The sequence below is a fragment of the Athalia rosae genome, chromosome 3 (assembly GCF_917208135.1).
Source record: "Athalia rosae chromosome 3, iyAthRosa1.1, whole genome shotgun sequence".
Classification (NCBI taxonomy): domain Eukaryota; kingdom Metazoa; phylum Arthropoda; class Insecta; order Hymenoptera; family Athaliidae; genus Athalia; species Athalia rosae.
The window spans coordinates 18,717,687-18,743,317 of NC_064028.1; the positions used below are offsets into that span (position 1 = coordinate 18,717,687).

The window sequence follows — 25,631 nt, forward strand, 5'->3', positions numbered from 1 at the left end:
AATTTTTTTTCAACAGTATTTTTCTTCTATCTATTTTATCGAAATTGCTCGCGAATCACAACAGCAATTTGCAAGCCTGATATAATCTAAATCAGTATAATCTAAATTATCATAACATTAGAATTGGTAATCGTTGTGAAATTTATAACACCTACGCCTATAGGCAGGTAATATCGATGGTTAAATTGTAAGAATAAAGGTCATTAGAAATCTATATTATGGTATATAATTAATTATCCCGCAACATTTGTGGAAACAAACGTCAAACTGCACAAAAAACACGTTATAGCTTTTAATATATAGGTGTAACACATACGTGCGTGCTACAGGTGATGGCCATCGATGTATGTACGATAGAAATGTCAAACATATTACGTGGAAGTGGTGTAGTAGGTACAGATATCAGAGAAATGGAGGGAGCCGTACGAATGTGTTGTAAATTCATCCATTCCTCGTACGCCGGATGCCCTGTGATGAAGGTGTGTGTACCGGGAGGAGACAAAACTCCGTATAGTTTGTAACGAGAAGTTGCTCGAGCAAGAAGAAGAGTTGAGCCGCGCGTGCAACAGGATCATATTTCAAATTATCGTTAGTGTTTTGTGGAATTCGATATATCGTAAACTGCAATCAATTAAAATAATTACACGTTAAATGATCGATTAAAATGTGACAAAGTTGTGCGTTGAAAAAAAAAAGAGAAGGAGAGTAAAACAGAATAAGTAAAATTCATAATTGAGATGATAAGTTGCGAGAAGATCTAGATTTGACTATATCGTCGACGTCTAATCTCCAGCGCATAGATTAATACCCGCGAATGATCGATGAGCTGAAACATAAATCCCTTAATCAGATACCAGTGCAGCATACGGCCGCTGTAATCTACATAGAATAAAATTAGCCTTGCGAAAATTTCATACCTGCAGTGATACAGCGGGAAAATAATTATTCCAAATCGATAAATATAATACAAAACTTAGCAAGGATGTCCGAACTGATACCGAACACCCAAGTTTCTAACAATGGACCAACAAAAAACGGCACGCCGCAGACGATAATTCCAAATTTGGTACAGAGCAAAGACAGGGTGAGTTGACGTACTCTATTTGAAAATTTTTGGTCGTAAGATTAGTAACATTTAATACCGACCCAGGAGAACCGCGAATTATCAGTTAACAAAAGTGTTCAATTGTTAACCGAGCGATGGCAGCACTTCACGCGGAAGAATTCAATCGCCGAATTTATTGATCGAAAATGTCAACGTTCGTTTGACGGTGTTATCTTTCTTGACGATTATCTTTCTCCTCTCGTTAATATTCTTATTACATTCCGATATATTCCGATCGGAATTAAACCGGCGATGAAATGAGATGTTTCTTCTCCCCGGAAAACACGTCGTGTAACGAATGAGGGAATAAATATGGATCGCACACGAGTAGAAAAATAACAAGTTACAGTGATTATGAAAAGTTTATCGTTTCCGTCGAGGTGATACCGCGTCAATAAACGAAATCTTCGACGGAGTTAAACCGTCGAGAAAAAGTATGTAGAAAATTGTTGAAATAGAAATAAGTATAACGGAGCACCGTCAATTCCTAACTGCATCTTCTACGCGTATAGGTGAGTGGGAACTATCTCGGACGTAGAGTCGTAAGAAAATATGAATTTCCGGTTCTAAGACTCCTGAAGTTTCGCATAAGGCGATCCAACGGTAAAGTTCTTCTAACTGTGAAGCATTGAAGAAACGTAATTTATAGTTTGTACAATTCTTCTTTTATCGAGGGTGGTGCGGTACAGGTGAGCATACCGCGAGAAACAAGATCCTCCCCCCCCTCCTCTCTCGCAACTCATTTCAGTTTCTAGGTCAACAATAATAATAGCCATAACAACAATAAATAATAATCATATCCGGTCTTCCTTGAGGGTGACGAAAAAACAAAAGATTACTCATTGTCAAATCGAATTCCATCCAAGTATCGCAGGCCAAATAAATAAGAAAACACGTTAAATTTTCACGTAATAATCATCGCCGATACTAGATTACGGTAGCTAAGACGGCGTCGTGGTAAAGTACGTTTCATAGATGCGTGCGAATTCCAATAACGAAGTAAAATTAAGCCGAAGGCGGGAATGGAAATAATTTGAAAGATCGTCACGCGATGCAGCCAGAGGTCTCCCTCGGTGCATAGTACACAAAGTCTTAATTCACGGAGGAGGGTGATAATTGATAGAGCTTAAACAATTGGAACAAGTCTCGCGTTACCTAAATATACCTATAGTTTTCGTTTGGAAAAATATTTTACACATGAATGGAAGCAATCGCATACATCCAACCCGCGCCGTTTCACTTCGTCCGTTACTATTGAACAGATAATCGTCGACGAATATTCGCACGGTTCAATTCCGCTCTTACGGAGCGTGCGATAAAAATACTAGACTAAAACCTGATACACTATCTACACAGCTAGATTAAATTCGTTGGGAAGGTAATCTTCCTTTTCTGGACTCTGCCCGAAGACGCGGTATGAAAGAAAGTCAAATTTTATCCACTCACGCGCGTAGCTTTTATCGAATTTTGGAAAGTGATTTGTCTCGTATCAGGTATGTAACCGAAAATTCCATCTTTTCTGCCCATGAAAACGACCAAATAGACAACTGCATATGTACAAGTAAATAAATATCCAGTGCATCCCTCCGGGCTGTGGATACGCATATATTCATTGAAACACGTGTGCGTAGGACGTGGAGCGGGGCGAGGTCATAGGATCTTCCCCCACATCGTTGGTCGGTGAGGTCGGCGCCGACGCGTCCGCCGTTGAATCCCCACCAAAATCGTCGGGAGCCGTCGTCGGACCCTCAGGTGTCCCCTTGATGAGGGGTCGTCGGGGAACAGTTCTGCGTCTGCTGCGGCGCTTGGCGTTGGCGATGTTCGCGATCTCCGTCCTGGCCGCGTTGTCGGCCGCCGTATGGATATTCATGGGGCCTATGTTCCTGCTGCAATTGGTCCTTGTGGCGGTCGTCGCCTATCTCGCATCCGGCGGACGTCTACGATGGTTCTACGTCGCCTTCAAAACCCTCCCGAGGGATCTAACGTAAGTTTGACACGCTAGTAAAAAAATGAAAGTACCGCCACACAGAACGTTCGAAGATGTTACAACGTAACTTTCGAATTCGTGCGTTCGGTCGTCTGTGTTTTTTTTTTTTATTTGTTTTTTTAAGGAGACGTCAGCGTCAAGAAATATCGCGAAAGCGCACGATCTAGGCCTTCTCGTTAAATGATCTCCCGAGATTTGAAAAATTCACATTCGGCGGATATATCACTGCTCTTTTTTCTCCTCTTCTCGATTCAATTTTCAGTTCAGAGTTTACTGGACTTTCACGAGGAAGTATAACGTTCACGACGCATATGTATAGTGACACAACGTTCAATACGAAAATCTGATGCGATTGTCGCCTAAAAAGGCGGTAAAAAAAATCCTGAGCAAGAATTTCCCTACGGAACGGCGATAAGCACAAATATCGTTCGTTCAATCATTCGTCGAACTCTATTCATCGGAGTCCTAAAGTTTCACCGCTATTTACATGAAAATAGCTTTTCAAACAATCGTTGTGAAATACCCTGGGGTGAACCAAATAGTCGAAATATCTACATACTTACGCCCCTGGCCCCGAGGGACAGCCGTTAGATTTTTTAAAACGATTCAAGTTGCATTGAAATTACCATTAGTAGAATGGCCCAACGGAACCGTGAATTGTCGCGGGGCATTTTCTTTCGACCACTTACACGCTCGACGCAAATAAGTCACTCGTAACATTGTTTCCTTGTATCTTCTCAACGTTTGTGCGATGTAAAACATCCATCAATTATATAGAATAGCGTGTATTCGTCTTTATTTATTTATTCATTGAGTCTTTTTTGTAGCAGCGACAGACCAATTCCAGCACCTCCTTGTGCAAATAACGTCAAGAGTTTTATCGGTCTCTGCGGTTGTGAACGCGGTATAATATCCTATCCGAAAATGTATATGTGGGGGGAAAAAGGCTATTTTTTTTCACGGTCATCGTTGGCCTTGAAGGCCTTGAGGTAACAGCTGAGCTCGGTGTTCCTGTCTAACTTTTGTCGTGAATTATACTTGCCTATGTATACGAGTATTATGTATATGTTTGCGGTCAACCATAGGTGACGCACTGTTTTTTAATTTTTCGCTATATATACCTGTTTCAATCCTGCTCTTCCAATTCGCTGTGTATCATCGGTCTTTTCATGCTTTATCGATTAATTGACTATTTTTACGGAAATGAAAACCCCCGAGGAACTTGCGGTAATTCACGTTGTAACCTTCCACAAAATAGATGTTCAATTTTCAAATATATTCTTCTCATTAAAATAAATGTAAATCTTATCGCTGGACGGGCTATTCTGCTATGAAAAAAAAAAAAAAAACAACAACAACAACAAATTCGAATTTTAGTCCGACTTGCGAAATGCTCAAGTATTTATCAACGGAGCATGTAATATTGTTTGCGCAATACAGGTACGTGCTTACCAAGTGCAAGGTAAAAAGCAACTAATTCAGTTGTTGAAAACACTACGGAGTCAGAGGCTCTAACTACCTCAGATGAACCTGCAGTCGAAACTTTTCAATACACGTCTGATTCGATATTCGAAGAGCATCGGTCAAATCGCCCAGACTACGATCTGCGTAGGTGTGCCTATAAAGGAAGAATGAAGATCTGTTCAATTGGAAAGTAACTTAGCGAGTACTTTGGTTCATTACCATCCATCTTATTTGGAGATCTCGATTCGTCTAGGAGTTTGATTGTATTTGCTCGCGCTAGAGAAATAGCGAGGCAATATATCTATGGTATGGTATATGCTCATGATTAAACATGGGACAAAGCGATATAAAATGATAAACACACGTGGGGTCAGAGCTCGCCAATGAAACGAGTGTTGCGACTCGCCCACGTATGTGCATAACTAGGTGTACTAGGTACACGTGTATGAGTATACCTATAGGTGATGTAAATGGGCGCAACTTCTGCAGCGAATAGTTATTATTATATCCTGTAGAATATAATAACTATAGCGAGAAAACGAGGAAAAATAAACGCGAGAGAAAAAAATATTTGAATTCTTACCGCGGCAGCGATACCACCGAACCGTTCGATCTTCGATTACGTCATAATTTTATGCGAGGTTCATTAATACGCTCGGTGTTTTAATAAATTTAATTTATATACTAACGCAAGTGATGAGTCGACAATGATTGCGGCAAAATTTCTTATTGAAATTTCTGGTTGCGGTACGATCTTCGTTATAAAGTTGATCAACTACTCTGTAATTGAACAACAATAATGTGTGTATATATAAATTACTTGCAGGGCGATGACCAGGTACATCAAATTATTGTGGACCATAAAATCTCACGAGAGAAAAAATCTGGGCGTCGCTGATGTATTCTCTCAAAATGTGGCCAAGCATCCGAATAAAACTTGTTTCATATTCGAAGACCGGGAATGGACCTTCCAACAGGTAAATACGCATTTACGATTCTATGTTAAGAACATTATACGTGTTATTGAAACAGAATATTCCATTGATTTATCACACGAATGTAATAATCACTCATCATTATTAGTGTTACTATTTTGTATTTCATTTTGTTCGTAGGTCGAGGATTATAGTAATAAAATAGCGACGGTATTCAAAACGCACGGATATCGCAAAGGAGACGCCGTCGCTTTGTTGCTGGAAAATCGTCCCGAATTTGTAGCAATTTGGTTGGGACTGAGTAAACTCGGGGTAATAGTACCCCTGATAAATACGAATCTGAAAAAAACTTCGTTACTCCATAGCATCAACGTAGCTAATTGTCAGGCGCTTATTTACGGGGCAGATTTGGGCGACGGTGAGTGACCTTGATTGTTTATAAAAAAAAAAAATGATAACAAAATCTCGACACTAGATCTTCCTCGACTGACGTTATATTTCATCATTCGCAGCTGTCAAGGATATAGCGTCTTCTCTGAGCGCCAAAGTGGCTTTGTACAGATTGTCAGAGTCTCCTAACGCCGCGTCTGATGGTTTGAAGGAAAAAGATCTGATCGCTATTCTAGCCGACGCACCGAGCACGCCACCGGTGATAAGAGAAAAAGGTGGATACAGCGACAAATTGTTGTACATTTATACAAGCGGAACAACCGGATTACCCAAAGCCGCAGTTATCACAAACTCGAGGTGAGTGTTGGGAAAAAGGGGAGACCGAACCCTGCAGAGATTTCAAAGAAATTCGATAACTCAACCTCGCGACGATCCACAGGTACCTCTTCATCGCCAGCGGGATCCACTACGTCGCAGGTTTCAAAAGGAGCGACAGATTCTACACTCCTCTTCCTCTCTACCACACCGCCGGTGGTATTATGTCCATCGGTCAATCTTTGCTCCACGGATGCACGACGGTTATAAGAAAAAAGTTCTCCGCCAGCGCTTATTTCAACGATTGCGCGAAATATCAATGCACGGTGAGTCGCGGTCGCAGGCATTTTGAAATATTTTCGATTATTGGCGTCGAATAAATGACGTACGATGGACTATGAGTTTTACTCTGAATTCTTCGTAACTCTTAGAATTACCTGCGAATATTATTCGCGATATTTTCTTCCGTATTGTGCTCAGAAATAACAAGGGACTTCATTTCCTGTTCATTTCAGATAGCGCAATACATAGGCGAGATGTGTCGTTACGTATTGGCTGTACCACCCAAACCTGAAGACACGCAGCATAGTATTAGGATGATGTTCGGCAACGGACTGAGACCACAAATATGGACAGATTTCGTCGATAGATTCAAAATTCCTAAAGTCGCTGAGTTCTATGGAGCGACCGAAGGCAATGCAAATATTGGTGAGCTAATTTTTTAATATACATATAAGTAGGCCTGAATTCAAAATTGTAAGCTTTCGTCTATTCTCAATTACAGTGAACATCGACAACACCGTAGGAGCTATCGGTTTCGTCTCAAGAATTATTCCAGCTGTCTATCCGATCTCTATCATCAAAGTAGATGCGAACGGAGAGCCAATAAGAAATGCCAAGGGGCTCTGCATGACCTGTGAACCAAGTAATTGCACAAGTTTTCGATAAATCTTCAACAGAGAGTGAAACAGCTGTATAAAAATAGAGTGTTCTTTTTTTAGACGAGCCTGGAGCGTTCATCGGTAAAATCATACCCAATAATCCGACAAGGGCATTCCTTGGATACGTCGATTCGAAAGCATCTCAAAGCAAAGTCGTTACCGATGTATTCACTAAAGGGGATTCGGCGTTCATTTCTGGTAAATCTGCACGTACCTTAAAATTAACAGACTATCGATAGTCGTAATTAGGACATCTTTCAAGAACAAATCTTGCCAGCCTCAGAGACTTTATCACTTTTTATTGCTTCAGGTGATATACTGGTAGCCGATGAATTTGGATATCTCTTCTTCAAAGACCGGACCGGAGACACGTACAGATGGAAAGGCGAAAACGTTTCTACTTCAGAAGTAGAGGCCATTGTCAGTAATCTAGCAGACTACAAGGACTGCGTTGTCTACGGTGTTGAGGTGAATAACATAGTGCACTATCTCGAACTAGGCAGATATTGCGAGGAGAAGATTTAACTTTTAAAATTACAGATATCTGGTACGGAAGGGAGAGCAGGTATGGCGGCTATTTACGATCCGGATGACACGCTGAATTTGGAGCAGTTGGTATCAGGAATGAAAGCACAGCTACCATTCTATGCTCGACCACAATTCATCAGAGCTCTAAGAAAGATTGATCTCACAGGTGAGTGGCGCTATTCTGGGATATATGATATATTGGGACGAGCATCAAGTAAGAGTTTCCTTCGAATTTTTTCCAGGCACATTCAAATTGAAGAAAAAGGACTTACAAGATGAGGGATACAATCCTTCGAACATAAAGGACAAATTATATTACCTGGACCCGAAAAGTGGCTACCAAATTCTAACGACGGAAGCGTACGACCAGATTCAGCAGGGAAAGATCCGTTTGTAATTTCTGCTGGAAATGCAGCTTTTTCGATCGATCGTTGTAGTGAAATAACATCTGACTAACAGGGAGTAATTTGAGTACCGACTAGTAACTCGCTTTGAGAACAGTGGATACGTTGAGCATTGCCAATAGTTGTCCGAAAAGCTAAGTTTTTGTGCCGTTGACAGTGCTTTCATACATTATCATTCTTTCACTCTTTCTTTTTCGTTTTTTTTTTTTTCTATTCACACAAGTTTCTTCCAGAAGATGAAAAGAGATGCTCAAAAATCTTCGACGCACAAGCCAAGTATCATGACATGTTTCGTGACCTAAGTTCAAACCCACAATGACAAGTTGTTATGTATTTTCAAACTTATAATGTGCTATGACTGATTCAAAGATTTGTAAATATACTGTACATTTGAAAAGAGCATAATTATATTTGGATGACAGTAATTACGATGCTGTAAGCAGCATCAGGCCCACGTAGAAAGATAGAAACGTTTAGAAACTCTATTATTTATTATCGTCATAGATTTCCAGACGATATGGGCCTCGATCTATGATAGATAACGTTTTGGTGACAACTTGACAATTACTATGGTGTATGGTTATGCTTCGATATTACAGCAACACAAGGAAAAAATACGCGCGTTGGTGTACACCTTTTGTCTGTGGGTAAATCTTATCCCTTAACAACAACGATCTGTGTTTTCTATTTGAAAGTAGTATTGATAATGAAACACAGTAACCCCAACGCAATGTTAAAATATAATATTTGTAAGCCAATCAGTTTAAGGTACTATAGTTCCGATATAGTAGGATACATTATATCTTATCGTTACAAGAGATTTGGACGATCGCTATACGTTTTTGTCGATCAATGTACGGATCTCATGTCCCTTGTAAATCCATGATGAAATAGGTACGCATATGATGCAGTATCGAAGAATTATTTTACAAACTGGTGTATATTATGACAAGTTATAAGGTGTATGTTTTTGCCACTACAATTTAGCAAAGATTGTTATTTGTTATTTTTTTAGAATAAAAAATTTACTATTTTCTAAAATTATCAACTGTCAAATGTTTCATTTGTCGTCTTTGAAAGTTCCCTGGATCAAGAGTTATCTATACTCAAAGTCAAGGGCTTGGCAACGAATTCAGGGCTACGTACAGCCAACGTTGTTACTTACCGTCATTGACAAATGTCACAAGTCACATATTCCGACTCCTGAAGCTTGCAGTTGGAGAAAATTCGTAAAATTCACGGAATAAATATGCCGTAGTTACAGCATATTTATATTTCGAGTCTCGAATCGTTCTCGCGCTTTTTGTTGGATCGTTTTCTACTCTCAAGGGTTCGGCGTGCACTGCAGTGCAGCCACCGCATTTTTATGGTTTTAAATGCGCCAGGCGGCGACGCGAGGCGTTGGGTGCGCAGACACAGGGAAACAAAAGCCTGCATTTCGGGATACGTCCTCATTTCCCTTCTGGGAGTTCGTCCCATTGTTGGTTCATACGTGGGCAGTTTCGCGCCTCAAGTCCCATTGTTCGGTGTTCACAGAAGATAAATCCGATTCTTTTAATGAAACTATAATCGGGGATCAGTTACAATAATTTTGAGAAGTCAGGCAGACGATAATAAGGTGAATATTTTACTGTTAATTCTTGTGCTATGAATACGCGATTTTTGTAATAACAAAAAAGATGTTGAAGCGATCCGTTTTCCAGCTGATCGCGCAGCTGCATCGCGGCATCGTAATTTCATAATTGTGAAACGTGCGCGAATGAATGTGAATATGATCCATCAACGTCTCTAGTTTGGACAAAGGACGATTAGTTCGGACGCAAAGAACTGCAGTAACGATTGCTGAATAAATGAAGTGTTGAATAAATTTTTTTCTCACAGATCTCACATTAGCCACGTGGGACACGTGGTTCTTCGGTGCATTGAAAGCTCATACGATAAGTAAGCATCTAACAATTGGAATTAAGAATTCGTAGTTTCTTGGCAGTCTTCGTTTCTGTTATAGCGCATAAACAATGAAGTCAATCGATAAACGATGTAACAGCTGACCGGGTTGGTAAAAATAATTGATAAACTATGTAAGGGTGAAAAATGAGGCGTGGTAATTTCGTTGGACAATTTGCTTTCAGGCATGTGTGCGAGGTCTGTGTGCAGGCTTAAGCTATCTGAATTTATAGACTACTCGAGTTGAATATTGATTCCTGATATCCCTCAAAATTCTCTGTACATACATCACCGGACGCAGGGAGACAGCTCGTGACGTCACAATCGCTAGCTTGTTGATAAATTCGGAATACCAAACACCCTCAAGTGTCATTAAGCCTTAGGATTAGACGTAGCGTTACCTACCCCAATTTTAACCCTTTGACGAGGATCGACCTACACTCATCGATCCCAAGTAGTCTAGCTATCGCAAATCGTCTCTCAGTACGTATACATATAAATAAAAGATAATATGTAATGTTGAAAAGTTGAACATTCTGATTTCATGTTGCCATTTGCATCCGATAAACGGTGCATCCAGATTTTACTTTCCTCGCTTCACCGTCGTGCTGATATCCCCTGAAATGGAAAACCGAAAACATGACCTTTCAAAGTCCAGTCCAGCGTGCTTTTCTGGGGTCGTAGGGGAGGGGGGGGGGGATGAAAAAATATTGGCATTGCAACGGGGGAGAAATAGACGGCATAAAATCCGACTGACTTGAATCAGTGCTACTTGTTTGTCTCAATATTGCGCATAACAATCGTGTCCAGCGAACGACGTTATTAGTCGAACAATTTACAATAATCGTAACGGGTAAATATTGTAGATCGTGTCTTTTTAAGTCATCATTATTACTTTTCCGCTGTCATTCGGGATCCGCGTCCGATGAATCAAACGCCTGCAGCTCTATGATTCCGGTGAAATTGAAACTAGGCAGGGAAGAGCTCAATTTTTCGCCATCATCCCAAGTTCTCGATACCTCATGACGACGTTTAACCGTGCTGCAGAGAGCCTGTTTCAGCAGACATATTCGCTTATTGAAATAAACTCGCGTATCCATTTGGCATTAGTTATACATACACCTAATCCTCTCCTCTATAGACCGTAGAATTCGCTGTCGTTTTTCGTTTCACGCATGCGCCAATCGTTACGAATTACGCCAGGCACCCTCGTCCATCCTTACCCTCCATCATCCGTGTTTTGTAGCGCATAAGTGAGCACCTGGCAACCCCCGTTCCGTTGTTCCAGACACAGGGTAACGTGGCGGCCAGGACATGGACGTCAGATTATTAGTTTTGGTGATCGCGCTCGTCGGCCTCATGGCTGCAGGTGTTGGAACTCGCGTCCAGGGTGCTGCCGTAAGGATTGCTCAGCTAGCGTTCGCCGCAGCACTTCTGCCGCTCGTTTATAGCTACCACAGGAGGATCTACGTCATCCTGAAGACTCTGCCTCGAGACGTAAAGTGAGTTACGATTTTAAGTACCTGGTACAAACTTAATCCGGTGTACGGAACGGTTAAAAATCAAATTCGCTCTCTTTTCGGACGATCCTGTCTGGCGATGGCCCGGTGAAGGGTTCTCTGGGCGAGTTTCACGGCAAATAATCTCCCGACATTGTCCTGTGTTTTTTTACTGAAATAGACCGATGAAATCAAACTCCCTGACATGGAAAAGAAGCTTTGGCAATGCGACATAGTTTCGAGCAATTGCATTTTAAACGAGTACTGCCCGGTATAAAAACCGATCACAAAATAGAGGTGTTTCAAAAATGCACTATTTATATTGATGGTATCCGAAAGTTTTGCAAATTGGTAAACTTCGAATTTACCGTGTCTCTTCTCGTCTTTTAGTCGTCTTACAATTAAATTTGTACAATTATTATTGAGGAAGATGACCTGCATCGGTGTCGGAAGTTGACATTATAAATAAATGAAAACACGCTGGTATTTCTTCACGGTTCTCCAGTTTGTTGATCTCATAAAACTCGCAAACTCCGGTACTGTACAGTATATGGTTTGATAACTATGAATCTAAATCTTTGACCTGGATCACTTGAGATAGAGAAATTTTATCGTCATCTGAGTTTTGTCGAGATCATTCATTTCGTTACGTGATGGTAGGGGGAATTGAAAAGGGGTAGCTGAAGAAGCCGTAAAATAGGGAGTTCGTTATAACGAACGTTTGGTAGCGTGCACATTACATTTATGCTATAGAATCGAGAATCGATGGAAAGTATACGTGCGTCCTAAAGTAAAAAGAAAATATTAATTATCAAATTTACGACCAATAGAAACCATTGTTCGACGAATTATGCAAGATAGCATTGCGCGCTTTACGCATCATTTGCATTTGTGACGAGATCGATATCTGCGAGTGAGTTGAAAGTAACACGAAAACCGTTATCTGTGAATAAGCGCGCATTATATTTATTCAACATATTTCAACTGTCAGTGCAATAATATTGACGCTGTCGCGTTATCGCCAATTATCATATGTCCCAAACATTCTACGAACTTATTTTATATTTTTACGTCCTACTCGCTATTGAATTACAAATTCGTAGGCGCAAGTAGAACAATTATGACGAATGGTTAACGCGATCAATTCATTGTTGCATTTTAAAACACAGATAATAATAATCATACGGGATGTCTTGCCCCACATTAAAATTTGAAACTAAGTTTCAACTGATATACCTTGAGGATCTACCTCCGGTTTAAAAGTTTTGTATGAACAGATGTTCCATTCTCACAATAACGTTCACTTATTTCGGCTGTATACGGAACCTACCAACATCTGACATCGAGGGCTCATCGCATCCATTAATTTTTCAACCTTATGAAATATTCGAAGATGGCTAAACCTCCAATTGTTAGATTAAAGACGACTTTTCTGTTTCCAATGAATTTCTTTCGCAGAGAAAATTAAAAAAACATGACGATATCGTGACAACTTCGTTTTTATTTCAGGTTTTTATATCGTTACGTTAACGCGGATATCGAAACGAAGGGATACGTAAGAAACAATATCACAGTCATCCAGATATTTTCGCAACGTGCGAGACTCTATCCCAACAAACCATGCTTCATTTTCGAGGGTCGAATCTGGACGAACGCAGATGTGAGCGCGTAAATCAGATAATATATTCGAACGAACTTCGCGAGCACAACCGACTTATTCGAAATATTATTTTCCAGGTGGAAAAGCTCAGCAACCAGATAGCCTCGGTGTTCCAGAAGGCCGGTTACGTGAAAGGAGACGCTGTTGCACTGATGATGCACAACAGGCCGGAATATATAGCAACATGGCTAGGGTTGGGAAAACTCGGTGTGATAACGGCTCTGATAAACACCAATTTACGAATGCAGCCTTTGGTGCACTGTTTGTCGGCCGCAAAAGTGAAGGGAATCATATACACGCCGGAATTGACGTCAGGTGATTCTCCCCGCCCGTTAAAGTTCGCCCTAAAACGTCGAACGAACTTTCATCAAATTCTCCTTTTCTTCACAGCCATCGAAGAGATCACAGATTCCATCCAAGGAGTCGAAAGATACGAATGGGGAGACAATCAAAGTGAAGTAACCGACGGCGCAAAAAATATCCAACAACTTTTGGCTCAAAGCAGCACTTCCCCACCCGTCGTAGATCAAGCGCCCGGCTACAGGGATAATTTGCTCTACATTTACACGAGCGGTACAACCGGATTACCCAAAGCTGCTCTCATGCCGCACTCGAGGCAAGTTTCCAATTTCCGTTCACCGCTGCTTTCCATCCAGCGGGAACGGCGATCGTATATTTTTTTTCTCTCCTTCTGTTTATCGATTAACTTCCTATTTTTTATCACCGTACGCACTAAGCGACATAAGCGACCGGCCAGTTTGTTCAACAGAACCGCTGTTACTTCTACTACATTCTTGCAGGGGGTATACATATAGACTTCGCGAATTATTAACGAGTATCGAGTGGCTGATGTAGGTCGTTCTTGAACGTTACGATATAACGATTATATCCTCGCAAGTATTACTGTGATATTTATCAAGCGGATAGAGACACGTGATGTAACCGAACACCTGCGATCAAGAAAACGAATTTTTTTTTTTTCACGTTCGTCGGACTCATAAATGTCCCATGTCTACAGCGTATAATATGCTATATTTCTAATCCTGTCAGAGAGGCCCCACAACTTTAAGAGAATGAGATTAGAGACGGGTATACGCTCGGGCGTTGGCGACTCTTCGCCCTGTACGATGCGAGATAAAGGGGTCGCAGAAAATTGTTGAATTTTATTCAACCTGGACGAATCTACCGTGGATGGATCTAGACTCGTGTCTTTTTTTTACAGGTATCTGCTCATCACCATGGCTACATATCACATGCTGGGTCTCAGGGCGAACACTGACATCATGTACAATCCACTGCCGCTATATCATACCGCCGGAGGTCTGGTCGGTACCGGATGTGCGTTAGTCAAGGGAATACCTAGCGTTCTCAGAACCAAGTTCTCAGTTTCTGCTTATTGGACGGATTGTATCAAGTATAATTGCACGGTAAGTGCAATACCGATGCTTTTACCGGCTGCGCGGAGAGCGAAAACTTATGCTACTCACGTCCACATGTATAGCTGACAACGGGAAAATAACGAGTCTCTTCTTTACTTTCAGCTCTCTCAATACATCGGCGAGATGTGCCGCTATTTGTTATCGGCACCGGCTCGACCCGAAGACAGCGCTCATTCCGTGAGGTTGATGGTCGGCAACGGGATGCGACCCCAACTTTGGCAGGCGTTCGTCGATCGCTTCAAAATCGAACAAATTACCGAGGTTTACGGGTCCAGCGAGGGAAACGCCAACATAGGTGAGCGTCCGATTTGTTCCGCGAGTATTCTCGTGTCTTCCCACCGCTTCACGAACTCTTCATTTTCATTTCAAAGTCAACGTCGACAATCAAATTGGAGCCGTTGGTTTCGTTCCACTGATACTACCGAAGTCTCTTCATCCGGTGGCACTCATCAGAGTCACTCCCGACACATGCGAGCCCATCAGAGGGCCAGACGGGTTCTGTATAAGAGCCGAGACAAGTGCGTAGAATTATTTTACTTATTGTTAGGTAACTCTCACGTTCAGCCACGGAAGTTTACAATCTATCGTTTCGACTCCACAGACGAGCCAGGCATGTTCATAGGGCTTATAAAACAGGGAAACGCATCCAGAGAGTTCAATGGATACTTGGATAAGGAAGCGTCGAAGAAGAAAACGATACAAAACGTGTTCAACAAAGGGGACAAAGCGTTTTTGTCAGGTGATCTAAACTGCACCGATCCTAAATCAATCTCCGCACCTTTTTTATGGATCACTCGTAACTTCTAACGTTATTCCGCAGGTGATATCTTAGTCCAAGACGAATATGGATACTTTTATTTCAAAGACAGGACCGGCGATACTTACAGATGGAAAGGAGAAAATGTCGCAACGGCCGAAGTCGAAGGAGTTGTTAGTAACGTAGCCGGACATAGAGACGCTACAGTTTACGGAGTTCCGGTAAGTTTTTCGTTCGAAGAGTACAAGTTCTCCGTTCGAGAAGGATGTACGAATTTGTGTCGCCTTTTTAGGTGCCGGGAATGGAGGGTAAGGCCGGAATGGCGGCGATCGTTGATCCAGACAGCCTGCTGGACTTTAAAGCCTTGGCAGAGGGCCTGGACAAGGCACTTCCTTCGTACGCAAGGCCAATTTTTCTACGCATTGTGAAGGAGCTCGAAATGACGAGCACATTCAAGTTGAAGAAGATAAATTTGCAGAAGGAGGGATTTGATCCAAATAAAATTCAGGACAAAGTGTACTTCAGATCCGGAAATAAGGAGTACGTTGAAGTTACGCCTGAGCTATACGAAGAGATTATTTCCGGTACGGCAAAATTATAAGGCATGAGTATCGAAAAAGAAAAAAACATCTAGATCAATTTTTCAAAACTGGGAAGCGAAAGGAATGGCTGCTAATGATCTTTATCTACGAAGGATCTGGATATCAAAATGACTCAAAACGAATCCAAAGTTTCGCTAAAGGAAATATCGCGGTCATGAGTGCTGTAAATAACGATTCAGAATCGTAGTGAAATTTACATTACAATTAGAAATAAACGTTTATCCGTGTGGCCGTGCTAGTCGAAATAGGTAATTATAATCCGATGAAAAGCCAAATGTAGGCAATTTGAAATCTCTTTTTTTAATCAAGATATTTATCAATGACCAATGCTCACACCATCGCACCAGTGATGCATCGGTAAAAACTTCGAGATAAGTCAGCCGCGTCGAAAATCTAGTCACACCCGAGGTCCCCCCAGACGATCCAACCATCCAATATGGTTGTGATGCACGTGATCGTCAGTCTCTCCTCGGCCGACGCCGATAGGAGTAAGAATTTTTTGTTTGTGCGTGAGGCGGACTTGTTGGTTTTCATTAGTTCCCATCACAACGTTAAAAAGATCTGTTATTTGAAAAATACATACCGTCGGTTATAAGGGATATATAATTACATAAGTAGCAGGAAGAGCTGCGGTTCCGCGGATTAAAAGAATAGTTATTTTGAAAAATTCGGTTATAGCTGATGGATAAAAAGCACGTACAAGTCAACTTTTGTAATAAGTAATAAAGTTCTTCTGATATCGCGTAATCTGCATACATATTCAAATTTCTGAAGCTTAATACCTGAAAAATACGTAATCTTATGTGAATTAAGTCTTTTCTGTGACAGTGTAGAGTGAACTGTACGAGATTGTGTTGCCATCTCCTGATTTTAGCTCAACAATTATGGTTTTTTTTTTGTTGTTTCAAAAACTAAATCCGAGGAAAGAAAAAGTTGACTATACAATAATTCGATCTCATGGACATATGTATACATAGAGCACAATCATTTATTCGCCATGCTCTTGCAAGTGTCTCGCAGGCACGTAAGTAGAAGATGTAACTATGCTCTGGCGTTATACTAAAATTATGGTCGACGGTTCATATTTACCACTAGTAACAATTTATTACATTTCCATAGGCATTAAAATAGTACTATACCATTGTGTATGTAGTGAGTGTATGCTGTAATCTGCCAGAGGTTTTTCAAGATTGTAAATCATTTACTTGTTGCTATACTTATCGATCTTGTTCGAGTTCTAAACAATCATCATTATTGTTCTATGCAGCAGCAATGAGTATCTCTCAAAACTGCTTGTCAAATAATGTTAAAATTGTGGTGTATTCATTTCTATTTTCTCCGTTGATAAATATGTAAGGATTTAGGTTTGACAACGTCCATTATCCAAGCAGGTAAATTAATAAGCTAGAGCAATTTTGATATGTCCGGATTTAGAGAAGTAGTTAGTTCAAATATCCAAGGGCTATCGGATATTTTGTAAGTCTAGGAAATTCACTAAAAATTTTATGTAACTTGTTACATGGTCTGTCATATTAAAACTGCTCAAAATTTTTATCTACTATTGTAACTATTGTAAACAACCAACTCTACTCATCTAAACGCTGTACGCTAAATGCACTATCAAATTTTTGTAGAGTTTTTCAATAGAGGTGGACAATCAGTGTTATCGAGTTATCAATCAGCTCTGTATTGTTTATGCTGTCTGCGTATGGGGATGACAAAATGATTGCGATTTCATGTTTCAACCACAGTAGATTTGGCAGTGGAAATGGAAAAGTTGTATAGGAGATTTAAAGGTACAGTTTCATTATTTGTGCAGTTTCAAACAACATGTTGCTCAGGTCACAGTCTGATCAATTTTATTACATGTTATAAGGTACTACAATAACAACAATTCATAACGAAGTAGAATTTCAATCGATTATCTTTGCAGGATAGGTATTTAGCAATTTGACCATGGACATATGATGATTGTCAAATCAGACAATGAAACTACGGAGGAATATGCACCCGCCGTATTCTTTCGCTATGAAAATAATGCTGAATTAGAACGTTTCTCAGTCAATTACAATTTTTTGTACAGTTAGTCTTCAATCTTCAGCTGAAGTATTGCATAATATTAAAAATACCATAATAGTAACTAAAATCGAAACGTGTATCGTGCCTTGTAGGCAATTAGCTGAAGAAGTCGGTTGATATTTGAAGACACTCGATTTGTGTATCTTATAATTTGTAACCCATTGACGAAGAGAAAAGAGCATAATAGTTATTTGAATTACCTGATTATAATCGCCGTACCGTATGCAAGGGAAACTAAATTTGTAATTGAGGTACTGATTTTTTTTGTTGAATGTAAATAAATAAAGTTAGAACACTTATCCTTCTACCTACAAATATTCACCTGGTAGTTTAATATTGTTCCCTACTCTATACCACAGTTATCTTCCTTTGCCAAACATCATTTGTTATTGGCCAATATCCTCAAATTACCCTATCTCAGTAATAATCCAAGTTTGGCTTTCCATCTGCTCTGTATGAGTTTGAGAACAGATGTCGAGTACTTGATTGTCGTAAAAAGCATACAGATTTATATAATAATGAAATTAAATTTATTGCACGTAAGATCACAACACGAAAATTTATCGATGCAGACACAGGTATGGAATGTGTGGAAGTCTATAATGGTTTTGTGACTTCAAATCCAACTACAAAAATGGCTTTTGACCTCACAGGCACTTCCATCGTACGTAATGAAGAATTAATCTATTTGATTAATCTATTCTGCATCAAATCTGGAATGATGTGAAATAATTTAAAATTATTACATAATTTACATTCGTATTCACTATCAATTAAAAGTAGGTGGAAAAGTATTATTCAAAATCTAAGTTAGAAGCATATTAATAAGTATCTAATTTTTGAGTCTTCGTTCAATATTCGTATTAACAATTTTATTCACTAAAATTTCGAGTCCCACTCAGACTCTGTGACAATCAGCTTAGCGTTAGTACTACAAAATTAATATATTCAATTCTATCAATATTCGTATTCCGCCTGTCACTTCCTTTTATTTATATTTTATACTCGGAAGCCTATTATATGGAAAATATGAGAATAGAGACTGTTCCTTATTTTGTCGATACCTAGGAGCAGTACAATAACAAATGCCTTTTATTTTACGTGAGTTTCATTTTTATTTCTCGCTTTATCGTCGTCCAGTCTGTATGGCTAAAGTTCTTAGCACACCTTTAGAGATTTCGGAGCTTGAGACAGTATAAATAAATATCGTTGCTATATGGTCTAACTATCAACTCGGTGGTATTGCTTTTGCTGTTTGGCCAATTCCTAAGTTTGGACGGTTTCCAAACCACGACATTTTCCATTCCAACGTTTCTTGTAGCAGTTTCTCTTCCTCCGGTGAAAAATGCAAGAGGGTTGCAACGGCTCTGGTCAAATGCAGAGCCTGGAAAATAAGGAATAATATAGATTAGAAGTTCGTTAAATTTCATCTCATTCTGATCTACCAACGTTGTGCTCACCTCATATTCCCTGCTGGTTAGGAACTTGATGAGTACGTGTTTCAGATATTTGAAATTAACATCCTCCTCTCTAGGATTATTCTGATGTGGATTCACAGTTTTTGTAGAACTTGGATTTATCACAGCAGCCGTAGCCGGTTCCACGTCACTGTCTAATGATGTAGAAGGAATTCTTAGCTCACGTTGGAGAGTTTTCTTCATATCACTCAGTCGTTGTTGCAGTACTTTGATTGTCTGAAGTAAAATTGAATTATTAGTTGTAATTTAATGCATTACAGTTCTCGTAATCCAGATTAAATGAACTATTTTACCTTAGATTTTTCATTCAGTTGATCCTCCATGTCTGATATTGTGGTTTTCAATAACTTTTCAGTACCTGCGGCTTCATCTTTACTGTGTTCTATCTTCTCCAACTCGTTAATCCTCTGTCGACTCTCCGCTAACTGTGACTGGTATTGTTCCAGTTCACTGTTTGCATTTTTTATCGTAGCTTCCAAATTCTCAACGCGACAATGTAGCTCATAGTTCTCACTCTCTTGTTGCCTACATTCTTGTCGAGCCATTTCAACATCTTGCGACACTTGTGCGTTCCTCAGCAAAGCTGAATCTTTTTCTCCTCTTTCCTTCTCGAGCGATATCTGAAGTTTTGCCATAGTAGTTCTCTCTATTTCTAAAGATTCTCTCAATCTAGCTACTTCCAAATGCAAAGAAGCATTACTAGCTTTTTCACCATCCAGAGCTAATCGTTGTTGGGCCAGTTCAGTTGTAGAATGGGACAGCTTTTCAGTGACATCCTGTAAATCCTTTTTCAGTTGTACGATTTCCCTCGAAGACGATTCCTGATAAACATATTAATTTAATTGGATACTTCGATGAATTCATAATACTTGAAAACTTATTGCCACTGAATAAGGCTTCCTTATATTTAATCTGCTGCTGCAAGTAAGCTTTGGAATAATAATAGGATAGGTATTAAATTCCAAAAGTTTTGAAGGAATCAAAATGAAACACAATTCACATTCATACAAATTGATGTGACTCTCATTATTGTTCTCGTATTCCCTTTAAACATTATCAGATTTCTAGTTACGGTCGACAGTATAAAGCTACGTGCAGAAACAACGAATGTTAAATAAAAGTATGAATCTAACTACAGTTTTTATTTTGTGTTTTGGTGAAATTATGTGTTATCAGCGTATTCGGTGGATGAGACCTATTTACAAATATATTGGGAAAAATACAAGTAGGTAAACGCTGTATGCAATAATATAGTGTATATAAGAAAAAAAAAGCTGCTGCATCGGGTAAGGAAATGGGGAACAGTATTGGCAGAAGCAAAAATAACGACCAGGGTGATTCAATTTAGTTTTCTTTATTTTATTCCATAAACAAAGTGTACAATTAAATATCATATTACAGAAAAAGATCTTTCTAATAGTGTAGAGTAATAGGTATGTGTTCATGTAAATCCAAATCAGAAATGGTAAAATGTCAAAGTTCTTTAAACCCATTCATAATAAAGTGTTAGGCAATAGATATATCTTTCGTTTAAATAGTGATATTATTATTCGCAAACTGTACCAAGTTGTGTACGCATGCTGATAAAATCGGAGAAGAAATCAGAGGGGGAAACAATGTGCGAGATAATCGATGAAACAGTTGTAAAATAACGAAAAGTAACACCAAAAATCGGCGAGCTGTTAATAGTAAAAATTGTGCGCAAGCATTAAGCGGATTTAAACTATGGAGCATGCAAATTGCGGTAACATGGATGCGCAAATATTTGTTAATAGTTTTTGCGGGTAGACGAAGTTTTTTTTTATCATACCCGCAATAGCTATTCACAGTATTGAAGAACGAAAATATCAACACTAACTTGCACGTCGAATAGTTGCCAAATTCTATAATCTTAACCGACGACTCACAACCAACATAAAAATAAATGTGAAAATTGTAACGCGACAACCAAACTCGAAACCACGTCCTTAGAAGTTTAATAAAGACATAGCGAAGGAACAAAAATACACAATTTTTGTGTCATGCATCGAAAAGAACAAGAAAAATCTTCAATTTATCTACAGTGCTCGACTCGTGCATGGTCGTCACTTCGAATTGTGAGGACTCACAATTTCCCGTTTAAATTCTTCAACCTCGTCATCGACGCTGGCCCGGAGCTCTTTAAGTTCCGTGGCCATCTCATCGATGTCTTCTGCCATTCGCAAAAGTTTTGCATCTTTAGTTTGCATCACAACGTTGTTTACCTCCACTTCTGCTTCAAGTTGTTTAACTTTTTGCTGCAGCTCTTCTTTTTCTTTCTCCACCCTCCTTCTCTCCAAACCTTCCTCGCCAGCCTGTCGACTGAGTCTTCCAACCTGAGTTTCGAGGCTTGATATTTTTCCTGACCAGCTCGTTTTGATATCCGACAAATGTAGATGAGCTTCTTCTAATTTTCGTTCGAGCAAAGTTCGTTCCCGCATCAAATCCGCCACCCGTTCGTCAATTGTTTGAGCATTCGATTCCAAAGAAACTCTTTGCTCTAGTACAAACACTTTATCTTTCAAGTGACGAACTTCCTCTTCCGTTTGTGCCAGTTGACTCGAAAGCTGTGCTCTTTCCCGTTGCGTTGAATGTCTCAATGTTTCCATTTCATCCTGAAATAAGTTTACTCATTAAACTATATAATTCTTGCGATTAAATCCTGCCAACTATTATTTATACTCAGAAAAGCTACACAGTAAACACTATTCCATAATCGTTAGAAGGTTTGCACAAATAAAATGAGTCAAAGAGAAATTGTTAGTAAATATGCAATTTTACAGACTATACGTCAACTTTATCGTAGCCCCTTATTTGTGTTGCATGTTGTTTCTAATTTAGTAGGATGTTAATATCCATCTAATAATTGTAAAGTTGTTACATAAATAGCCATAAGTCCATAACCAGCAGCAGAAAGATTTGTAAAGAGACTATTAAAACAGTTAGGAGGATATAAGCTAAGCTTCAAACACGTACCTCTAGCAGCGTTGGTACCAGCAGGGATTAGCAGGCATTCTGCATAATCTGTTCTCCGTCGTGGTAGTGATTAAAATTTTAATTCCTCGTCGTTCATTGTTTGTTCTCAATAGTTCATTTATTTGAATAATGATTTTTTTCTGTACACCGAATCTAAAAGTTCGTAGTTCCTGCGTCTCTATGTTCTTTTCTTTATTCAGTCAAACCTGAACAACCATTGCTGTATCGTTAGATTTGTCAATGGCAAATTTCAGTGGCTGAGCACCATAAAACTGAAGGTACGACACAAACTTGCCATTGGTAATCACGATTCAGAATCAGTTGAAGGTGCGAAATTATACTTCATGCCAGTTTTTAATAAACTAATGACTCCGACAGCCAAGCCCCAGTATTTGTTAGCTTCAAATAAAGTAGATTGTATGTATTTACCTACTAGCAAGAGGCTCGCAACTTCGAACTTACACAACCAGTTTCTCAGCGATCGAGATATCAAATCTCGGAAATCACAGCGAATATAAATAGAAATCATACAAAGTACAAAAGTAATACAAAGTCCGGATATACGTCGAAAAATATTAAATAAACTTAGATCATAGGTGTTAAATCGAAATGTGCTGGAGTACAATGAAAAATTGAAAATAGATGTAAAAAAATCGCAAAAATGTGACAAAACAAGAAGCAAATAAAAGTATGGACGTATATATCGTATGTATGTACGAAATGAACGTACACACACACCCATATATAAGTGGAAATTTGTAACTGAAAAGTAAATGGATGTTGTAATGACACAAAAATGACAATTTCCTATTTAGATGCAGAATTTTGCAAAGTTCAATTGGTTGATTAAAGTAACAGAATATTCAGCAATGTGCATCTGCCAAGAAAATTCATAAACATTTATATACTGTTCCTACTTGTGTGAGAGCTGACATATCACAACACCTGTGTGACCAACTAATCAATTGTATTCTAGTAGATAGTAGAAAACTTTTTTCTACTGTCCCAATTAAAATAATATGAGAATAAATTTTAGTTTCTTGTGGCATAGCAGTTTTATCTCTATCACGGCGCCCTTCTGCTTTACCCCTAGATATTAAACAAACGTTCGAGACATGCTCGTACTCACCTGTACAGTATTCAATTCATCCTCATAGCGCCTGAGCCTAGATACTTCAGTTTTGAGATTTTCGACCTCTGCCGTCACATTCTTCAGGTGATGAATCTTTTCCTCAACTTCTTGTTCTTTGGCTAGCAACTATTAAATAATTAGAGGTCACACAATAAATCATCACTTTTTCCATCACGGTTGAATGAAAAATTGAATCCGATATGTACGGGTGATAATTAATTACTCACAAGATGTTTAATCTTTGCCATTTCTTGCGTTTGGAAGCCTTCCAATTGCTCGGCATCCTCTTGAAAACTGTAGAGTTTTTTCTTGTACTCTTAATGAAAGATGATAAAATAATTTTAGGTTTGAATTTGTGTAATTTGTCACTGAAAAATGCGATCATCTATTTCAAATTACCTTCCGCATTTCTGAGTGCAAGTTCCATCGCATGCACAGCATCCTCAGCTTTTTTTCGTTCTCCCTCAAGCTTTAATTTTTCCTTTTCATGTTTATCCACAACTTTTTTCCAGTCTTTTTCCCTTTCTTGCATTCTAACCTTCCATTCCTCATCCTTCTTTTCAATCTTCTTCAAAAGCTCACTTTCTCTCCTCAATAGCCTCTTCTTCCATTCTTCTTCTCTGCACTCAAATTTCTTTATGTCTTTAGACGATAACTGCATTCCGTCACTCAGCTTATACTCAAAACTGTTTTCACGTTTCAACTGTATCGATGGCGTTGGAGACACGGTATTATCCTCTCGGAAACCATCCAGTGATATCATCGATCCACTAATACTGCTAGTCGAACCAGTCTACAAAAATGATAACAGAGAAAGACTAAAAAGTAGGTTCATTTATTTCTGGTAGACAAGTCCAGAGCGCCAGATACTCGAATGCCTGTCATTGATAAATGTAGTTCAAATATCCCGCCCGTCAAAAAAGGAGAAAATGAACTTTGACCCTTTTCTATCAGCGTTTCTTTGTTTTCCCAAATGAAGTATTGGTGACAGAGTAAAAATTTATTACCTGCGAGGCATGCCTCGTACCGACGTTGCGAACGTTACCAGCTTTCCTCACAACTGTAGAAACGTCACTCCCAGTCTCTTCGCGTATTTTATTTTTCAAACCGACGAACATTTTAGAGATACGGAAATTGCTCTTCCACGTTCTGATGTGTCAAAATCGAAATCTGACAGCTCGTTGTCACAGATTTCCGTCTGCTCTCCTCTGCCACTTCTCGTTGGGTAGCTCCCCGTTGCTGTCTGCTGTCAACGTCACAAATCCCTAATACTACACCACCGCGAACAACTACGGATAGATAGTTCTTTTTAAACGATGATGATTAATAAAAAACTAAGAGAATATTGTTCACGTACACCCGTTTTCAATCCATGTCGATTTATTATTACCTATCACGAACGTACTTTACGGCCCGCGATTTTATTTCATAAATGAATTAACTTTACCCCTAAAGGGGAGCGGACACAACTCGTATACAATATCACGCTGCCATTACTGATGACGTAATACGTTTCATGATTATCCGAAGATCTTTCAACGCCACGGGCGAGCCAATTCACGAAAAGTGAAAACCTTGCGCATTGAATTTAAATGCGTATCCCGGTAGATTTAAAATCGGCGAACGATAATTATTGGAGCTGTTGAATCAACTTTGAGTTGCAGATCAGATTCGCAGCGGATAGTATCATTAAGACGACAATTATCACGATTAAAAATTTATAAGCCAATAAATTCGATAGACTGAATATTACGAGACCCAGTAGTAATTTAACGGCAACTTCTACGGACTCGTGCATGTTGGTCACAGTGAATTTTACCCCCTCGGTCGACGCCATTTTTAAACTTTGCCGCGCAGTGAGAACCGCGCATACGACACGTGATCAAAATGGCCGCCCGGTTCCGCGCACCTACCAGGTAAATTCGGAACTATCTCATTTCAAATGTTTTGTCAGTTGCGTTAGTTCGGTTTCTGACTC

General features: G+C 39.4%; 3 protein-coding genes across 8 annotated transcripts; 2 read left to right on the plus strand and 1 right to left on the minus strand.

Annotated features, from left to right (window-relative positions):
* Positions 1 to 819: 819 nt before the first annotated feature.
* LOC105689916 (long-chain fatty acid transport protein 4-like) lies at positions 820 to 9,113 on the plus strand. The gene is made up of 12 exons (XM_012407296.3): positions 820 to 1,084; positions 2,737 to 3,089; positions 5,383 to 5,533; positions 5,672 to 5,909; positions 6,004 to 6,238; positions 6,321 to 6,522; positions 6,712 to 6,904; positions 6,981 to 7,121; positions 7,198 to 7,335; positions 7,448 to 7,605; positions 7,678 to 7,831; positions 7,908 to 9,113. Exons 1-12 carry the CDS (start codon positions 983 to 985, stop codon positions 8,060 to 8,062), a joined length of 2,220 nt encoding a protein of 739 aa, XP_012262719.1. The 5' UTR covers positions 820 to 982; the 3' UTR covers positions 8,063 to 9,113.
* Positions 9,114 to 9,526: 413 nt separating this feature from the next.
* LOC105689848 (long-chain fatty acid transport protein 1-like) lies at positions 9,527 to 18,348 on the plus strand. 4 transcript variants are annotated; one of them, XM_012407180.3, is made up of 12 exons: positions 9,528 to 9,687; positions 9,951 to 10,010; positions 11,302 to 11,515; positions 13,022 to 13,172; positions 13,250 to 13,487; positions 13,563 to 13,788; positions 14,395 to 14,599; positions 14,714 to 14,906; positions 14,983 to 15,129; positions 15,213 to 15,350; positions 15,432 to 15,589; positions 15,661 to 18,348. In XM_012407180.3, exons 3-12 carry the CDS (start codon positions 11,328 to 11,330, stop codon positions 15,967 to 15,969), a joined length of 1,953 nt encoding a protein of 650 aa, XP_012262603.2. In that variant the 5' UTR covers positions 9,528 to 9,687; positions 9,951 to 10,010; positions 11,302 to 11,327; the 3' UTR covers positions 15,970 to 18,348. The 4 variants fall into 4 exon arrangements, with proteins under 4 accessions (XP_048508176.1, XP_012262603.2, XP_012262604.2 ...); XM_048652219.1 differs by having other exon boundaries at positions 9,527 to 10,010; XM_012407181.3 differs by lacking the exon at positions 9,951 to 10,010.
* LOC105689847 (golgin subfamily A member 1) lies at positions 17,807 to 25,470 on the minus strand. Of its 3 annotated transcripts, XM_012407175.3 has the most exons (9): positions 25,011 to 25,470; positions 24,661 to 24,942; positions 24,053 to 24,446; positions 23,881 to 23,969; positions 23,651 to 23,779; positions 21,636 to 22,160; positions 19,821 to 20,348; positions 19,510 to 19,743; positions 17,807 to 19,433 (listed from the first exon to the last, which is right to left on the minus strand). In XM_012407175.3, exons 2-9 carry the CDS (start codon positions 24,769 to 24,771, stop codon positions 19,278 to 19,280), a joined length of 2,166 nt encoding a protein of 721 aa, XP_012262598.2. In that variant the 5' UTR covers positions 24,772 to 24,942; positions 25,011 to 25,470; the 3' UTR covers positions 17,807 to 19,277. The 3 variants fall into 3 exon arrangements, with proteins under 3 accessions (XP_012262598.2, XP_048508172.1, XP_012262600.2); XM_048652215.1 differs by having other exon boundaries at positions 24,661 to 25,470; XM_012407177.3 differs by lacking the exon at positions 21,636 to 22,160 and having other exon boundaries at positions 24,661 to 25,463.
* Positions 25,471 to 25,631: the final 161 nt, after the last annotated feature.

Bases quoted from the DNA above. Each gene is read 5' to 3' on its own strand.
- LOC105689916 (XM_012407296.3), top strand. From the start codon at position 983: ATGTCCGAACTGATACCGAACACCCAAGTTTCTAACAATGGACCAACA. The intron at 5,910-6,003 runs GTGAGTGACCTT...CATCATTCGCAG, and splicing joins CGGGGCAGATTTGGGCGACG to CTGTCAAGGATATAGCGTCT. The intron at 6,905-6,980 runs GTGAGCTAATTT...TCTCAATTACAG, and splicing joins CGAAGGCAATGCAAATATTG to TGAACATCGACAACACCGTA.
- LOC105689848 (XM_048652219.1), top strand. From the start codon at position 11,328: ATGGACGTCAGATTATTAGTTTTGGTGATCGCGCTCGTCGGCCTCATG. The intron at 13,789-14,394 runs GCAAGTTTCCAA...TTTTTTTTACAG, and splicing joins GCTCTCATGCCGCACTCGAG to GTATCTGCTCATCACCATGG. The intron at 15,130-15,212 runs GTGCGTAGAATT...TCGACTCCACAG, and splicing joins CTGTATAAGAGCCGAGACAA to ACGAGCCAGGCATGTTCATA.
- LOC105689847 (XM_012407175.3), bottom strand. From the start codon at position 24,771: ATGTTCGTCGGTTTGAAAAATAAAATACGCGAAGAGACTGGGAGTGAC. The intron at 23,970-24,052 runs GTAATTTGAAAT...TCTTTCATTAAG, and splicing joins TGCACTCAGAAATGCGGAAG to AGTACAAGAAAAAACTCTAC. The intron at 19,744-19,820 runs GTAAAATAGTTC...ATTTTACTTCAG, and splicing joins AACTGAATGAAAAATCTAAG to ACAATCAAAGTACTGCAACA.